Source organism: Pezoporus wallicus, unplaced genomic scaffold (genome assembly GCF_028554395.1).
Source record: "Pezoporus wallicus isolate ANWC-B61680 ecotype Strahan unplaced genomic scaffold, APGP_CSIRO_Pwel_v1 contig_9591, whole genome shotgun sequence".
In the NCBI taxonomy this organism is placed as follows: domain Eukaryota; kingdom Metazoa; phylum Chordata; class Aves; order Psittaciformes; family Psittacidae; genus Pezoporus; species Pezoporus wallicus.
Window position 1 is genome coordinate 189,425 of NW_026637080.1, and position 15,460 is coordinate 204,884.

The 15,460-nt window shown below is 57.4% G+C and overlaps 1 protein-coding gene across 6 annotated transcripts in view; it reads right to left on the reverse strand.

The window, feature by feature from the left end:
• The window catches only part of NLGN3 (neuroligin 3), a 41,218-nt gene that overhangs the window by 10,788 nt on the left and 14,970 nt on the right, over window positions 1-15,460 (reverse strand). Inside the window, exons 1-4 of one of the 6 annotated variants that reach the window (XM_057403152.1) lie at window positions 11,236-11,343; window positions 10,885-10,933; window positions 10,086-10,145; window positions 2,468-2,527 (exon numbers count right to left, since the gene is read on the reverse strand). In XM_057403152.1, coding sequence (XP_057259135.1) covers window positions 2,468-2,527; window positions 10,086-10,145; window positions 10,885-10,933; window positions 11,236-11,238 — 172 coding nt within the window. In that variant the 5' untranslated portion in view covers window positions 11,239-11,343. Of the gene's footprint in view, window positions 1-2,467; window positions 2,528-10,085; window positions 10,146-10,884; window positions 10,934-11,235; window positions 11,962-15,460 lie in introns of those variants that run through there. The other 5 variants (XM_057403146.1, XM_057403148.1, XM_057403149.1 and 2 more) reach the window with 5 other exon arrangements.

Sequence of the window (15,460 nt, forward strand, 5' to 3'; positions counted from 1 at the left end):
GAGCTCTCCTGGTGGTCGCAGCATGGACCTCCAAGGCCAACGACTGCTGAACCATCCCTGCCAGCCCCTTTCTGCACCACCTCCACACTGTTGTCCCCTTGGGGGTCTCAGCACATGTGGGAGAGATGCCAGCTGTACCCAGCCGCTCTGGCCACGTGCGGGAGCCAGACCAACGGCACCTCTGTTGTGGGTGGGAGTTGCAGATTCCAGCCCCACGATGCAACCCCATGTCCTGTCTTTGGCTGGACCCAAGCCCTCAGCTCCAGGAGTCCTGGAAGCTGGCATTGCAGGGGGGCAGGAATGGGGGTGTGCAGGACTTGGAAGGCAGCAGGGGCAATTGTGGGTGCTCCAACATCTGGCTCTCCCCACACCCCCCATTCCTGTCCGTCCTGGGAAGGTAGAAACCTGCCAGCTGCCTGACTGTGAACCCATGGCACCCCAGTGCCCAGACACACACATGGTGATGAGGCAGAAAGTGTGTGCATGTGTGCGTGTCAGGGAGGTGAGCACAGTGTCCAGACGAGGACAGGGCATGAGGCGTGGAGTGACACTGGGGAATGGGACCCTGAGGGCTGGGGAGGAAGGACTGTGGGAGCCTAGGGGACAGGGAGCAGCCACACGCCCTCTCTCGACCGGCCCTGTCCAGGGGAACATCCTTCCCCTTCTGCCCCACTGGCCTGCGGTCCCCCCTGGAGCCAAGCCCAGGCACAAGGGAAGAACACCCATGCTCCACTCCTGGTCCATCTCGCCCATGTTTGATGGAGGAGGTGGTTGCAGCTGTGGTGCCCAGCACTGATGGACTCTGCCCTCCCTCATGCTCACCCGCACCCAGCACCTCGCTCTGGCAGGCTGCATTGCCTGCGGGGGCTGCTCACAGGCTGCTCGCTGCCGGCCCCGGCCCCAGGCACCAAGCAGGAGCCAGCCCCGCCTCGGTCCCGCAGGTAAAGCAGCACTGCGCAGAAGGGATGCTTGGCCAGGGATGCTCAGCACCTAACCCCTGCCCACGTCCACTCCTCCCTGTGTCTTGCCCACGTCCACTCCTCCCTGTGTCTTGCCCACGTCCACTCCTCCCTGTGTCTTGCCCACGGCAGAGGGCTGCTGATGGGCACCTCTCACATCCCCACCTGCAGCTGTGGCCTGAGGCATGGCTAAGGGTGGCCTCCCTTCATATGGAAAAGCTCTCCACCCAGGAGAATCTGCATATGCCATAACCTGTGCTGGCGCTTTTTCTATCGCCAGGATGAAGCCAGGCAAATACACAGACCTGGGGAGCAAAAAGCATTTGCAGGGCCTCCAGGACAGACATTGCCCATGCAGCAGAGATGCAGCAGGACAACTTTTCCCAGAAACCACCTGCTTGAAATGCAAAGTGCAGGAACATCCATGTCTGGGTCCTCTCCTCCCTGCCACATGCTCCCACCAGCGTACAAAGGGACTTCCTTGCAGCAGGATGACAGCGATGTGCAGATGTACCACAACGGCTCCCAATGGCTGCAGCGCGTTTTAGTGTGCAGGATTTAGCACAGTTAAGTTACTTAGGCTGAATGCCAGTTTATACCCTGGTACAAGAGATCCTGGGGCACAGGTCAGTGGGAGAAAACAATGGGGCTGTGGTCCTGCCAAGGAAAAAGCTTTTCATCTGTTTCCTAAACGCCATCTGCCAGGTTGCGCTTGAGCTGCACTGGGACTCCTGCACACCGTGAGGGTTTACTGTCCTAGCGCAATAGGGCTGCACCCTGGCCAACCTCTCCTGCTGCCTCCTCTTCACATCCCTGCAGCCAAACACACCGGCTCCACACCCTGCAGATGAACAGCCCTGGTTCACTAAAAATAGCTTATTCTGCAGCTCGCTTAGCCCTGGCGCAAATCTAGAATCACATTGCTGAAAGCTCACTCGCTCTGCCTCAGCCGGTGCTTGTGCTCTGGTGGCAAGCAAGACCTTGCTCATGTTGAGCGCAGAAGGAGAGAACTGAACAGAAACCGTGTCCAAGCGGGCTGTGGGTCTCCTGCGCATGGCCCTGCGGGTGCCAAGGTTGCCAAGCTGCTGGCATGGCCACTCCACGGCAATGCCCGCAGCAGGCCCGGCTGCGGGAGGAGGTCGCTGGCTCCCAGCTGCATGTCACCAAGTCCAGAGGGATGAGGGTGGTGGTGGGATGTGACTGGGTTCAGGGTGAAATGGGCCCAGGTGCCCCAGGGCACCTCTCCTCCCAGGCTGCCATGCTTCCTGCCTGCCCTCGCTCAAGTGGGAGCAAACTTCTCCTACAGCAGAAGACACCTCACAAGCTTCTCCCCCTGTCCCGGGGAGGGGAAGGGCCTGGGCGCCTGCACAGCCAGCCAGCCTGCCCCCCGCCCTGTGCCCGCCTGCGGCACACGGACACACACAGGGCTCCCTGGGGATGGCAGCGGGTGGCAGGCAAACGGAGTCGCTTTGCGTGTCATGCAGTGGCAGCCTCAAGCACAGAAATACCTTCGTCTTCATCACCGTCATTATCCGCTAAGTCCTCGCCCTGTTTCTTAGCGCTGGCTCCTAGGGACCAAACACGAGGAGACAGAACAGAAAGGAAAACAAAACCAAAACGAAACAAAAAAGTAAACCAAAACAACAAGAAAAAAAAACAAAACAACAAAAGAGAATTCAAAAATAGCGTGATAGCAGAGCTGCTGGGGCCAGGCCCGTGCCCCACAGCACCGCTGGTACTCACACTGCACCTCTCCCAGCGCCAGGGCAGCGGCAGCACCGCCCCGGGAGCCGCTTCACCCAGGCCCCTTCCCCGCTCCTGCACGGGGCCGGCGGCAGCACCAGCGCTGGTGCTGGATCAGCCTTTGCAGGCGCTCGCTGTGTCCCAGCCTGGGCCCACGTGCGGGCAGCCCCTCGGCTCCTGGCACCGGGGCAAGGCTCCTGTCCCAGGTGCAAGCAGGACCCCTGCTCCCAGCTCTGCTGCCCCTGAGCAGAGCCATCCCTGTCAACAGACCAGACACATGAAGGGCTGCCCGGGGTGGCCTCTGGCCACCACCTGGGATCCTGCTTGTCAGCACCATGCAGCACATGGCCGCTCCTGCCTAGCACAGCTACGCCACAGACCACGAGTGCCGCGGCACAAGCCCACCATGGCACGCTGCAGGGAGCCGTTGTGATGGGCACCTCCGTGCACGGCCCAGCTGTCCTGTACCGACTCCCTTGCTCAAAGACTAGGCACATGGGTGACTGATTGCAAAGGCACCAACCAACTGGCCACAATCAAGGCAGAACCCTAAAAATATTGATTTCTGTAACATCCTGAATGCCTTCCAGTTGTTACATGGTGCTTAGCAAACCCACGGTGCCAGGGCCAGCAACCTCAGCCCAGCACTGTGGGATGCTATTGTAGGTGGCACTTGCTGAGCACCGAACACGTCACCTCCTGAGCTGCGTGCTGCTGGCTTGAGCCAGAAGATGTGGCCTTTGGGTTGGCAGGGAACAGACACAGTGCAGACCTTTACCAAGGCTCCATGCCCTTGTGGGCACAAAGCTGAGGAGTGCCATCAGCCCCATATTTCAGGAAGAGGCTGCGATCCCGTTATCCCCTTAGAGCTGCAGACTAGCACCTGCGGTCCTCTGCTGCCCAGTGCCTGCACCAAACAAGATCCCTGGGCAAAGGTGCCCTCGGCAGTGACAGCAGGGTTTCCCCAGGGCAGGACTGCCTGCCCTGTGCCTGTGCTGCCCCGGGACCTCCCCAGGACACACAGGGCTGCACGGTCCTGCCAGGCACGCGCTGATCCCTGCTGCGATCGCCAACGGGCCCCAACACCACTGCAGCAAGGGATCTGCACGGTGTCCAGCAAGGCGCCTGCGAGCGAGGGGCAGCCCCACAGCTGGATCGAACTACAACGAGGCGAGTACAGGACAGGAAGACCAGTTATTGCCACACCGGGAGTGGGATCCTGCAGGTGACCCGGGTGACGGATAACAGAGATGGCAGCATGGAGTGGACAGGATTTGAATTTAAAAGGGATTTGTGACAGGGGAGTGACATTTCTGCAATGGCTGTGGGGCAGCTCCATCAGGGCAAGATGCTTGCACAAGACCTTAAGCAGACGTGACCCGGAGTCAGGAGCAACGACCAGAAGTCTAGAAAAATCCCTTTTAAAGGACTGAAAAACCTGCAGGCACGAAAAGCTTGCGGGAGGTGGGTCATGTGAATCCTGGGAGCAGAGTGATGGGAACTACAGCAGCATCCCAGCTCAGGAAAGGCCACTGCGAGGGGGTGAGGTGGAGGAGCAACTCCTCCTCCACTGTGCAGAGCACAGGCAGCCCTGGGGCTACCCAAGGCAGCCTGAAGCTGGATGAGAAGAAAAAGGGCAGGAAAGCTCTGGCAGAACGGCCTGGTGTGACCAGGTGAGACACACACTGCCAGGAAGAGGTGAGGTGGAGCTGCTCCTGCCTGGGGCAGGGATGGATCTGCTGTCTCCAGTGCCATCCTGGTTTCCTCTGACTCGGAGTTCACCTCCCAGCCTACCCTCTCCATGCCCCAGCCCTGCCTCCTTAACTCCTGCTTCACCACCCAGCCATCCTCTGAGCTCCTCACATCATTCTCCTGTTTTCACCCAACACCACTCCCATCCCCGCAAGCTCTCGCCCCAGCCCCAGAATCCCCCTCCTTCCTTGCTACCTCCTTCCCTCCCCTCCCTCCCATCAGCCTGTTTGCAGGAGGCTGCAAGCTTGACCTACTGCATCTTCATTAGGAAGAGCTGCAAGCCCAGAAAGCAAAATGCAAAGCACTTGTGCAATATTGGCTCATCGATGCTGTGCGCCAGCCTCCTTGGGACTGCTAAGGGTTTTCTCTAATAAAGACCACAGGCACAAGCCTTCATCTGCACTGTGCCTCAGAGCTGGGAAGCCCATCACAAGCAGCTAGAGATCCATTTCCACTGCCAAGGGCCCTGGTGCTGTTAAAGCCTTGGGATCAGCTGGACTGCAGCCCTCCAGCCTGGTCTCCTTCAGGAGACAAAGGTCTCCATGCAGTCAGGGATGGAGGAACCAGCTATGAGGAGCTGTCAGGTCGTAAGAAAGGCCAGTGTACAACAACCCTGTGATCAGAGCAACTGTCCTGGCTGAGCAGGGTGGGATCTGACTGGGGACTGCTGCCCTGGAACCTAGGGACGGCTGGGACAAGCCTAAAGTAACCTCAGCTACACATGCCACAGAAGGGACAGTAGAAAGCAGTGCTGGGAAGCTAAGCAAAGCAGGAGCGCAGTAATGCAGACCAGGGGGAACAGTGGCAGTATGTGGTCATGGCAGATGCAAAGCACGAGCCTCCCCCACCAGCAGGAAGGTGCCAAGGTAGTGGGGATTATGGTGAACACAGGCTGCTGCAACCAGCAGGCTCTTTGCCTCTCGCTATATTGTTCACATCCACAAGGACCCACTGACACCACACAGCTCCTGAGAGCAATTACAGCTTTGCTTCCTTCACCCATGTCTTGCACGTTGCTACATTACCTCCCTCCAGTGGTTATTGCCGTGTTCAAGGAGACCAGGAGATCACAGAACGGCTGAGACTGGAATGGACCATCAGAGGTCATCTAGTCCAACCTCCCTGCTCAAGCAGGGTCACCTAAAGCGTGGACAGTGTCCAGACAGCTCTTGAGTACCTCTGGGGAAGTACCTCTGGGGAAGGAGGCTTCACAACCCATCCAGATACTTATTCTAATGCTCAATCACAGTAAAAAAATTCTTCCTCATGTTCAGGTGGAACCACTTCCTGTGATTTAATTTATACCTGCTGCCTCTCATCCTATTGCATGGCACCACCGAGAAAAGACTGGCTCCATCCTCTTGACATCCTCCCTTCAGATACCTCTATATATTGATCAGATGCCCCCAGAGATTTCTCTAAGCTGAACAGACCCAGCTCCCTCAGCCTTTCCTCATACAAAAGGTGTTCCAGATCCTTAATCATTCTAGCAGCCCTTTGCTGGACTTGCTCCAGGAGCTTCCTGTCGCTCTTACACTGGAGAGCTCAGAACTGGACACTGTGCTCCAGGTGAAGCCTCACCAGGGGTGAGTAGAGAGAGAGAGTCACCTCCCTTGACCTGCTCTTCCTAACACAGCTCAGGACACCACTGCTCTTGGCCACAAGGGCACATTGCTGACTCATGACAACTTGTCCACCAGGACCCCTCGGTCCAGAGATCTTCCTCTGTACTGGCAAAGGCCACCACACAGAGCCACAGAGCACCCACCCTCAGGAGGATGGGTTTAAGCTTATGGATTCAAGCTGGGAAAACCAAAAGGACTCGAGGCTCTTACTTCCTTTACCCATCAAAAATGTCCTCCACTCACCCAGTGTGAATGCCTGTTGTTCCACTTCACTGTAAGCTGACTGTGAAGTGACATTGTTCAGGCTGATAGGAAGAATGCACACGGTCTTATCTGAAGGCTCTAGGAAGATTTAAGCTCAAGTTCAGTAAAAAATAAAATCACTTTCCCTGAAGCAGGGGCATCCACACAAGATTTATGCTATCTTAAGTAAACTGTGCCAACAGCACCGACACCAGTGCAAACAGAGATAAAGGAGGCCGAGGAGCCTCAGTCCTTGGAGCCTCTGCACTCAGCGTGGCGTGGATGAGAGAAGAGCAGGAACCTGAGCTGGCACTTTTCCTGACCCAGACATCTGCTCAGGGTGGCTGTGGGCAGCCCCAGCACCCCCCCCCCCCTCAGTGCAGGAGGCACTCACACAGTTGCAGCAGTGCCATAGGGAGCAGCACCCCACAGCAGCTACCATCCGATGGCCACGTACAGCCAGAGGCAGACAGGCTGGTGGTCAGATCGGCTCAGGTGCTCCTCCAGGACTGACAAGGAATAGGACCAGGACTGATGGCAGCTGCTGACCCTGCTGCTGCACCACCCAACAGGCAGGGGCAGCTGCCCTGGGACCTGTGTTGGGTGGCCCTTGCTCCAGGACTGCAGCATCCTGCAGTACTGCCCTGCCCCTCCCTGTCCGTGGGTGATGTAGAGGACTCATCTCCATCCTTTAGCGCACTCCATAAAAGCACTTTATCTCACGTTCTGCTTCCTCCACCAGCACAAACACCCACCCTCACCTCTGCAAATCACACCCTAGGAGCACCAGGCCAGCCCTGCAAGCCACCAGGTTTCACAGGAGGTTGGCGAGAAGACTTCCAGCAAGGAAGCACTGCAGGAGTCACACAGCCATAGGGAAGCCTCAGCCAGTACTCGGACACGTCTACTCCTTGGAAAGCAGTGGAGAAGCCACAGTGCTTCTCCCACAAAGCAGGTGAAGTGCATCTCGAGCCCAGGAGCTGCTGGGAGCTCCAGCCAGCCTTGCACAGCTGGACTGGCACATTTGTCCCTGCAGCTTCGTGGACTCTGCACAGCCCAACTAGAGAGGGCAGTAAAAACTGGGGAGGGCTGCTATGTGCAGGGCAGCCACACCTTTCCCCTCTGAAAACGTCATCCGCCTGCTCAGAGAATCATGGACTGGTTTGGGTTGGAAGGGACCTTAAAGCTCCTCCAGCTCCAACCCCTGCCACGGGCAGGGACACCTTCCACTGGAGCAGCTTGCTCCAAGCCCCTGTGTCCAACCTGGCCTTGAACACTTCCAGGGATGGGGCAGCCACAGCTTCTCTGGGCACCCTGTGCCAGCGCCTCAGCACCCTCACAGGGAAGGCCTGCCCAGACTGGTGGTGAAGGAAAGGGAAAAGTAGCACCCACCACAGCCAAGCATAGACTGCAAGTGTTGGCAGCACAAAGCCAAGGGCAGAGCTGCATTTTGCACATAGGTTTTGTACCGTGTGTGCATCCTCTTCAAGTGGACAGCATTATTTCCACAGAAAACCTGAGCCTCAGAGCTATCAGCTCCCCTGGCACCATCCATGCCTTGCTCCCAGTGAAGGGACCAATGTGCATGGAGGAGACTGGCACATAGTAAATATTCATATAGGAAATTATTGTGGGCAACTGTGTCTGGAAACGGAGACATTTTTTGTTAAAGGGATGAGTTCTGATAAATTCTCAGTCCCTTGGCTGCTATGGAATATGCAGAGCTTAGGAGTGGCAGAAATCATGAAAACTCCATTGAGGTGGGAGCTGAAACATTTTAAACCGCCAAAATACTGCTCTGTGAGAGGAGAGCTTATCCACTGCACATATGTGGCCTGACAAATAATAATCATTAATATTCCAGAACAAGCCAATGTTCAAATGACACAGCCCAAAACAATCAGCACTGTAGGTGCATGATCCTTACCTCGGGCACTAACGGATGCACAAATGAGGGACTGGGAAACCTGTGTCTCATCACAGGGGACTCGGTTTGAGCCAATGGCAGTGTCAGTGCTCGGGTGCTTTAATTATCGGCACATCATGCCTGGATTCCCAAACGGCCGGCTTGGGAGATCTGCTAGTCCCTGAGCCAGCAGAGCCCGGTGGGGGCAGAGGGCACATCAGGGAGGTGACCAGAGGCAACTGCAGATGGGCTGCAAAGAAACTCTGCCCATGAGCAGAGCTGACGGGGAGGGAGAACCAAGAGATGAGCGTGCCTGAGATGTTTCACTGCATCTTATATCACCCCCCTCCTCCAGCCATAATGTGGACCCTGCTTCCTTGGCGCTGGCCTAGAGCAGGGGATGGAGGGGGTCCACCAGCCCCAGCAGCCAGTGGGAGGGCCGGGAGAGGAAGCGCTTTGAAGTGGCTGGTGATCGCTGGCACAGCCAGCTCCGGAGGCAGCGTGCAGAGACTCCCTAATGCACCAGCCCTTTCAGGGCCAGCCTTGGCACTCAAGAGGGATGGCGTGTGAATAGCCAAGGCAGCAACAGGAAAAGCAAAGCAAAGAAATCCAGGAACAAACCTCGGGGAAACGGCTGGAAGGAAAGTGCTCCCCAAACATCCAAGCCCAGCTGCGCCGGCCCTACCAACCTCAGGGGTGCAGGGAGGTGGAGGCTGGGATGCAGGGACCCCCTGCCCACCAGACACCCCCTCCCTGCCCTGAGCCTTCCAGAAGAAGCGTGGCTGTTTGTCTGCCCACACATCCGACCTGGGGACACACAGAGCAGCCCAGGCTCTCCCTGCCTGCAAAGGGGTCATGCGGTGTGGTGGGCAAAGTCTTGTGTCCAACAAGCGGCTGAGTAGGCTCCCATTTGCCTGTCTCCACTCCCCAGGCCACAACACTGGCTAGGAATACAGGATCACTTTGGGGCAAGGGGGCTGAGCTTTCCCCCTTGTCCCAAAGTGCAGTAAGATGAGCCCCGTGTAGCCCTGGGGATGGAGACAAAGCAAAGCAGAAATGCGTCTGGGCTGGAAGTGCTTGGCTGGGGCTTGGGAAGCATGCTATGCCAGGGGTGGAGAGCAAGTCCTCACTGGCAGGGTTGGCAGAAGCACAGGAGCGTGAGCAGCATTGGCAGGACCATAAGCTGAGGCAGAAGTTAGAATCCCAGACTGGTCTGGGTTGGGAGAGACCTTAAAGCTCATCCAGTTCCACCCCCCTGCCTCAGGCAGAGACACTTTCCCCTAGAGCAGGTAGCATTCATGCAGCCAGGAGATGCTTTTAACCAAGGAGATTTGGATGCAAAATGACCAAGGACGCTACAGGGTAATTGCTTATATCAGGATGGGCTGCAGGCCCGCATCACACTCATGCTTCCCTGAGGGGGTTTATACACCCCTGAGGGGGAATGCATCCATAGGAGATGCGTGCATTTAAGTGCTACCTGCCATCAGAGGCCCTCATTCCCAGGGACTGGGAGACTGCTGGTGCCACTGGGATGAAGGCTCAGCCCCAGAGAAGCTGTTCTGAAAGGCCTGGAGCAATGTGAGCATCCTCCTCTGACCTGCTCCCAGACCCGTGCTCCCAGCCGGCACCAGCCCCAGCTCCCATGGCCATGGAGCAGAGGTGGCCGGAGCGTGTGTGGCTCCTTGGAGTGGGAAGTGGGGGACAGCAGGATGGGCTGCTCGAAGGGCCCGCGGTCTGGGTGGCGGCACAGAGAGGTGCCGGAGGAGAATGCTGCGGCCGGGGACCAGCCAAGCACCCTCTCGCTCTCTCTCTCTTTCCTTTCTGTGCCTCTCTGCCGGTCGCCTTGCTACATACCTCCTTTCCTACATATTTTCTTGTTGGGCTTTCGGGTGCATTCCTTGGAAATCCGTTTTACTGTAAAATGAATAAAATACTACAAAATAACAGGAGGCTCCACGGGTGGGAGTGGGCATGCAATCACAACCACCCTGCCACCCTCCCGCCACCCCCGGGACCGCGGGAGGTGGGGAGGGAGCGTTGCCGTGGGAGGAAAACTCTGGGCCAGCCGTGCTGGGCGGGAAGGAAGGCACGATGCATCCCGTGGCCAAGGGCCCCGGGGACAGAGGAGCAGAGCCAGTTGGCCTGGGAAAAGCCACCGGCCCCCCAGGCTGCCCCGCTGCATGCAGCAGACCCACTGCAGGTCCCTTCCAGACTGCTGAAAACCCCCGGGGGCTCCTGTTGCGGTGAGGCTCAGGCGGGCGCATGGGCAGGCGCAGCCTCCTCTGCCCTCTACTTACAGTTCAGGTGGGATCTCCTACAAAGGAAAAGGTTAGACAAGGAGGCACCCGGTCCCACTCAGCCTCACCCCAACAGGACCGTGCCCGTGGGTCCCTGGCACCCCAGGCTTGTTGCTCCACCACTGTCCCGCCGGCAGACGGGGGAGCAGCCAAGCGATGTGCCTGCCAGTGCCCCAGACTCCCATCGCTACCAGGGCCCGGAAAAGGGCTCCGAGGTCCCTTCCTTGCCAGAGCACCTTCCCAGGGAGAGGCAGAGAGTGTTCCTCCCAGCCGCAGCCCACACCCACAACTAGCGCATGGACCTGGGGAGGGTGGGAAGCAGGGAGGGACGAACCCGAATCAACTCAAGACAGAACCTGGCACTCGGCGCCTGGGGAGCACAAACCAGCTTGTCACTCTGTGGATCTGCGGTCAGAGAGTCGGATTCAGATTTAGCAACACAAGAGAGGAACCGGTGACAATGCCATGGAGGTGGAGGGAGGGGGAGCTGGGAGGTGGTGGAGGAGCAGGAGCACGCGAGACAGAGATGGTAGCTGAGGGCAAGAAGGCGAGCTGCGTGGCTGGAGAAAGCTCTAAACGAACAGACAGCATGCTGCAGGGTCCACAACCACATGCTTCAAACACAACACCCAGGTGAGACCAACCACTGCTGGGGAGGGGCGGAGCGGCCCTCCCTGCCCTCCAGCGGGCACCCCGGCGGGACTCACCATCCTCCGTGGGGATGTAGATGTTGAGATACAGGCAGTCCTCGTTGGGATCCTGGATGTAAGTGGCCACAATATCCAAATTGGAGGTAAACCAGATGGGCAACATGATCTCAGGAACAGCATTGTGGATGTTCTGGGGGCAGACCGGTGAGAAGTGGGTAGCGTTCCTGATGCCTGACCAGGATGGTGGTGGCTCAGGGGGCATGAACCTCTTCTCCCCGATGGGGGGGGCAGCATAAGGCACCCCCAGGTACTGGTCCACGGGCCCCAGGATCTCGCTGGGCAGAGGCACACGCACTCCCCGTAACTTCCCATAGTGCGTGTTGACAGTGGGTGAGTAGACCTGGCCCTCCATGTGAATGAACGCTGAGGTGAAGCTCAGGATCCAGAGGGCGAGGCGCAGATCCCAGCCAGCCACCAGCTCAGGCACTTGGAGAACAGCGGGCACGAGAGGGCTTCTCCAGAGTATCAGCCACATTGTCCGGGAGGAGCAGCACCGACATCCAGGCCTGAAGCTCCTGGGGCAAGGGCTCAGAGCATCCCGGTCATGCCAAGCCTCCAATTTGCCCACTGGGAAAAGATGGAGCAGAAGAGCCAGGAGTCAGGAGTCGCACCTTCTGATGGGTGAGTTGTGTGCGCGGCCACGGGGAGATGGGTCCTCAAAGCTGCCCCACTGCCTGCTGCTGCCTGCCTGCCAACGGCGCAGCCCTGGGGGCACTGCTGCTGCTGTGGGGAGATGGAGGGAATTAACAGCAGACTTGCTCTGGGAGAAATCAAAAGCTCCCACAGAGAAGGAGCCAGATCCCTGCCCAGACCCTCCCACCCATGGCTGCTCGTTGGCTCTGCCACCACCCAGGCAGGCAGCTCTGGAGCAGGCCAGCGCGAGCAGCACCGGTACAGCATGTACAGACACACAGATGGCATTTGTCCCTGCCTGCAGAGCCTGTCCCCAGTGCTCAGAAGCCAGCCCAACCTCTGCCCTTCCTGAGTGAGCCCTGCAGCACCCTGGGAAGCAGCCTGGTGCCCTTGCTTCGTGCTGCAGGAAGGCGTCAGCAGCAGGTTACAGGTGTGAAGATAAGCAGGACAGTGCCGCTTCCTTGGCACCATCCCTCCATGATAGGAACCTGTTGGGCATCACTGCTCTCTGGCATGGCCCACTGGCCTCTCTCCGCTCCTGGCTGGGCCCACACTGCAGTCAGCGCTCCTCAGCTGGGCCGCATCCCAGCGTTGCTCCCCTGCCTGTGTGCCACCACCCCACTTCACACATCAGCAAACTAGACCCACGCATCCCTACCCAGACACCCATCTTGCCCATCCACATGCTCTCCAGGCACCTTTCTCCTTCCACCTGCTACTGGCCAAAGCAGAGAGAACCCAGGCACAACTCAGGCGATGGGCACAGCCCCTGTCCCACTGTGCCAGCCCCGCTCCCCGCCTGCCCCCTGGCCACCCAAGCAGTCCCTGGGAAGGCAGAGCTCTGCTCCCACATCCCCACACCAGGCTGTCAGCAGGGTGTGAAGCAGATGTGGCAGCTCCTCCCTGGGCCCATGGGGAAAGGCAGGCAGGGCACGCAGGACGCAGGCAGGGGCAGGCATGGGGTTAGGCAAGGGGTTAGGCAGGAGGGCAGGCAGGGGTCAGGGCAGGCAGGACCTGCAACTGGGGACCAATGCAGAGCTCCTGTGCAGCAGAGCCCTTGCTGGAGGCTGCGTGGATTTCCAGTGCTCCGCTCTTCACCTCCCCGCCGCCTGCTGCATTCTGGTTTATGCAAGTGCAGCCCCCACCACCAGCACCGCTGCTCCCCAGGGACTAAGACCAGGGCAGCCGCAGAGGCCATGCTCATCCTCAGCCTGCTTGGGAAGAGCAGCAGCAGCCCTAGGCCAAGATCCATGCCTCGGGCTTTGCAGCCCAGTCCCTGCTTGGTAGCAGGTCAGAGGATGCTTGTCCTGTGTCAGCCACATGTCCTTACCCTGGGAGAGACGGTAGAGGTGGCGGGGCACCTCCATTTTTCCCCATAGCATCCTTACATGCCCACCCAGTAAATCTCTCCCAAGCTCAGATGGAGCAGAGTTGCCTTGGAATTATTGGAGCACAAAATAAGAGCTGTATGCGGATGGGAGGATGCGGCTCTGGTGGAGGTTCAGCTGGGCAGGGACTCCACGAATGGAGAACACCTCATCCAGCAAGGAAAATCTGCAGAGAAAAAAACCCCAACCAACCAAAAATCCTACCATAGAGGGTGTCTCAGATCTGCGCTGTACATGTGCAGGCAATTCACTGCTGGCCACTAAGGAAACGGGCCTGTGCTGTGCCTCCCCTCCAGATGTGCCCAGGGACACAGCAGGCTCAGAAATCCAGCATAGTAAGAAACACTCAGCCCAGAAAATCACGTTGCTGCATCCAGCCTGCCCAAGGCCTCCTGGGACTGGGCATGCCTGCACTGCTTCAGAGGCCATGGAGGCAATGCCAGACAAGGAGGGTGGTACAAACGATGGGGAGTAAGAGGTCACACTTACCGCCCCCTCCACAGCACAGGGACAATGTGAGGGCTGAGCTATCATGACTGGGGCTGATCCTGCTCTATCCCTGACCCCCATCACCTCAGCCCATTGTCCTGCTCCACCTCCTCCTGCCCCAGCAGACAGTGACAGCAACATACCCAGCAGGAGAACAGCCCTGCTGCGTTATCCCCCAACAGCCTAAGAAACAAAAGGTGTATCATGGGGCAGAAATACAGCTGCAGCACCCAGGGACCCCAGGCTCTGCTCTACCCTGCCACTGCTGGAGTTGTCCCTGCAACACAGTGCCTCCAGCTCTGGAGGAAAACCATCCTTCACCTAATATTCCTTGCAGCAGAGAAGTGACATTTGCTGAACAGTGACATCCCAGGGGTGCGATGATGGCTGGCGAACCCCCAAAGCTGCAATAGTCCCACATGGGCTCTCACAAGTGCTTCAGACCCACCACTCTACCTGACATTGCTGGAAGGCAAATTGCCCAGCGCAGATCTGCTGAGGGTACATGGGTTAGCATAAAGCTCAATTAGTAATGACTGTCATATCGAATTTGTATGACTGGAAGCCACAGGCAGCTTCCAGTCTCTATGATAGTGCCCACAATTCCCTAAAGAGCCATTTCAATTGACCCGTCATTGGCTTTCCCTCTGCAAGAGCACCACAGCCCTGCCTGTGGTGGCTTTACCAGCTGGTTTCCTGACTCGAGAGCTTCCTCAGGCTGTGGCCGCACGCTGCTCTGGGCATCACCGCTCCACCAGCTCCTCCAGCCAAGCCGTTTCCCAGCACCAGGCAGCACTGCTCCACAGCTCCCAATGGCTGCAAAGCCAGGGCTGAATTCACCACCTGTCCTGTGCCCCTGGAGCAGCCATGAGCCCAGTGTGATCACCCAGATGTGGCACCAGGAGGGATCTCTTTATAAAACACAGACAAAACCCAGCTGCTTGCTACAGCTCCTCAGAATTACGTTACGATGATAGCCCCTTGTGGTTTTGTTTAATCCTTATCCGTGGTCCTTCTAGCTTATGAAAACCATGTAAATTTGAAAATAAAACTCACTCACAAGCTAAGATAGAATTAAAGTTCTAAGTACACATCTTCAACTTAGATAAAATGATACTACAGGACTTGCAACTGTCTCCAATTATGAGCTTTATGAAGCATCAGACACAGAGGTGAGTTATGTTAGCGATAGCCAAGTATGTCCAGATGTGGAACCACACCGTCAACACCCAGTAGCCCTGACATTCCCCTGGAGAGCCATGATGCCTTAACACCCAAATGGAGATCGTAGTGTTCTAACACTTGTAATTCCACATCTGGTTCTATCATCTTAAAGGACTTTTTCCCTCCGTCTGCCCCTGTCTCCACAAGCACAGAATGCAGGAACCCAGAACAGTCTCAGTGACATGCTGCTCTAAGCCTTCCTATGTTTGGACTGGTTTTCAATTACAAACCCCCAACGTGATGCAAACCCTGAATATGGAATTCCCTGGGTTTCAAATGCCTCATTTGGGATGATTACAATACCCCTGTAACACATCTTATACCCTCATATTGCTGTTCTGTGCTCTGTGCTTTCTGCTGTAACTTCATGTTAACATAACATTTAGGATGGGAATTTAACCTTAATTTAATATTGACAGAGTGCCATGAGAACCAGAGCTCAGCCCCCTTCACCGGGGGCCGTTGCATGCGCCTTTCACTGCTGCTGC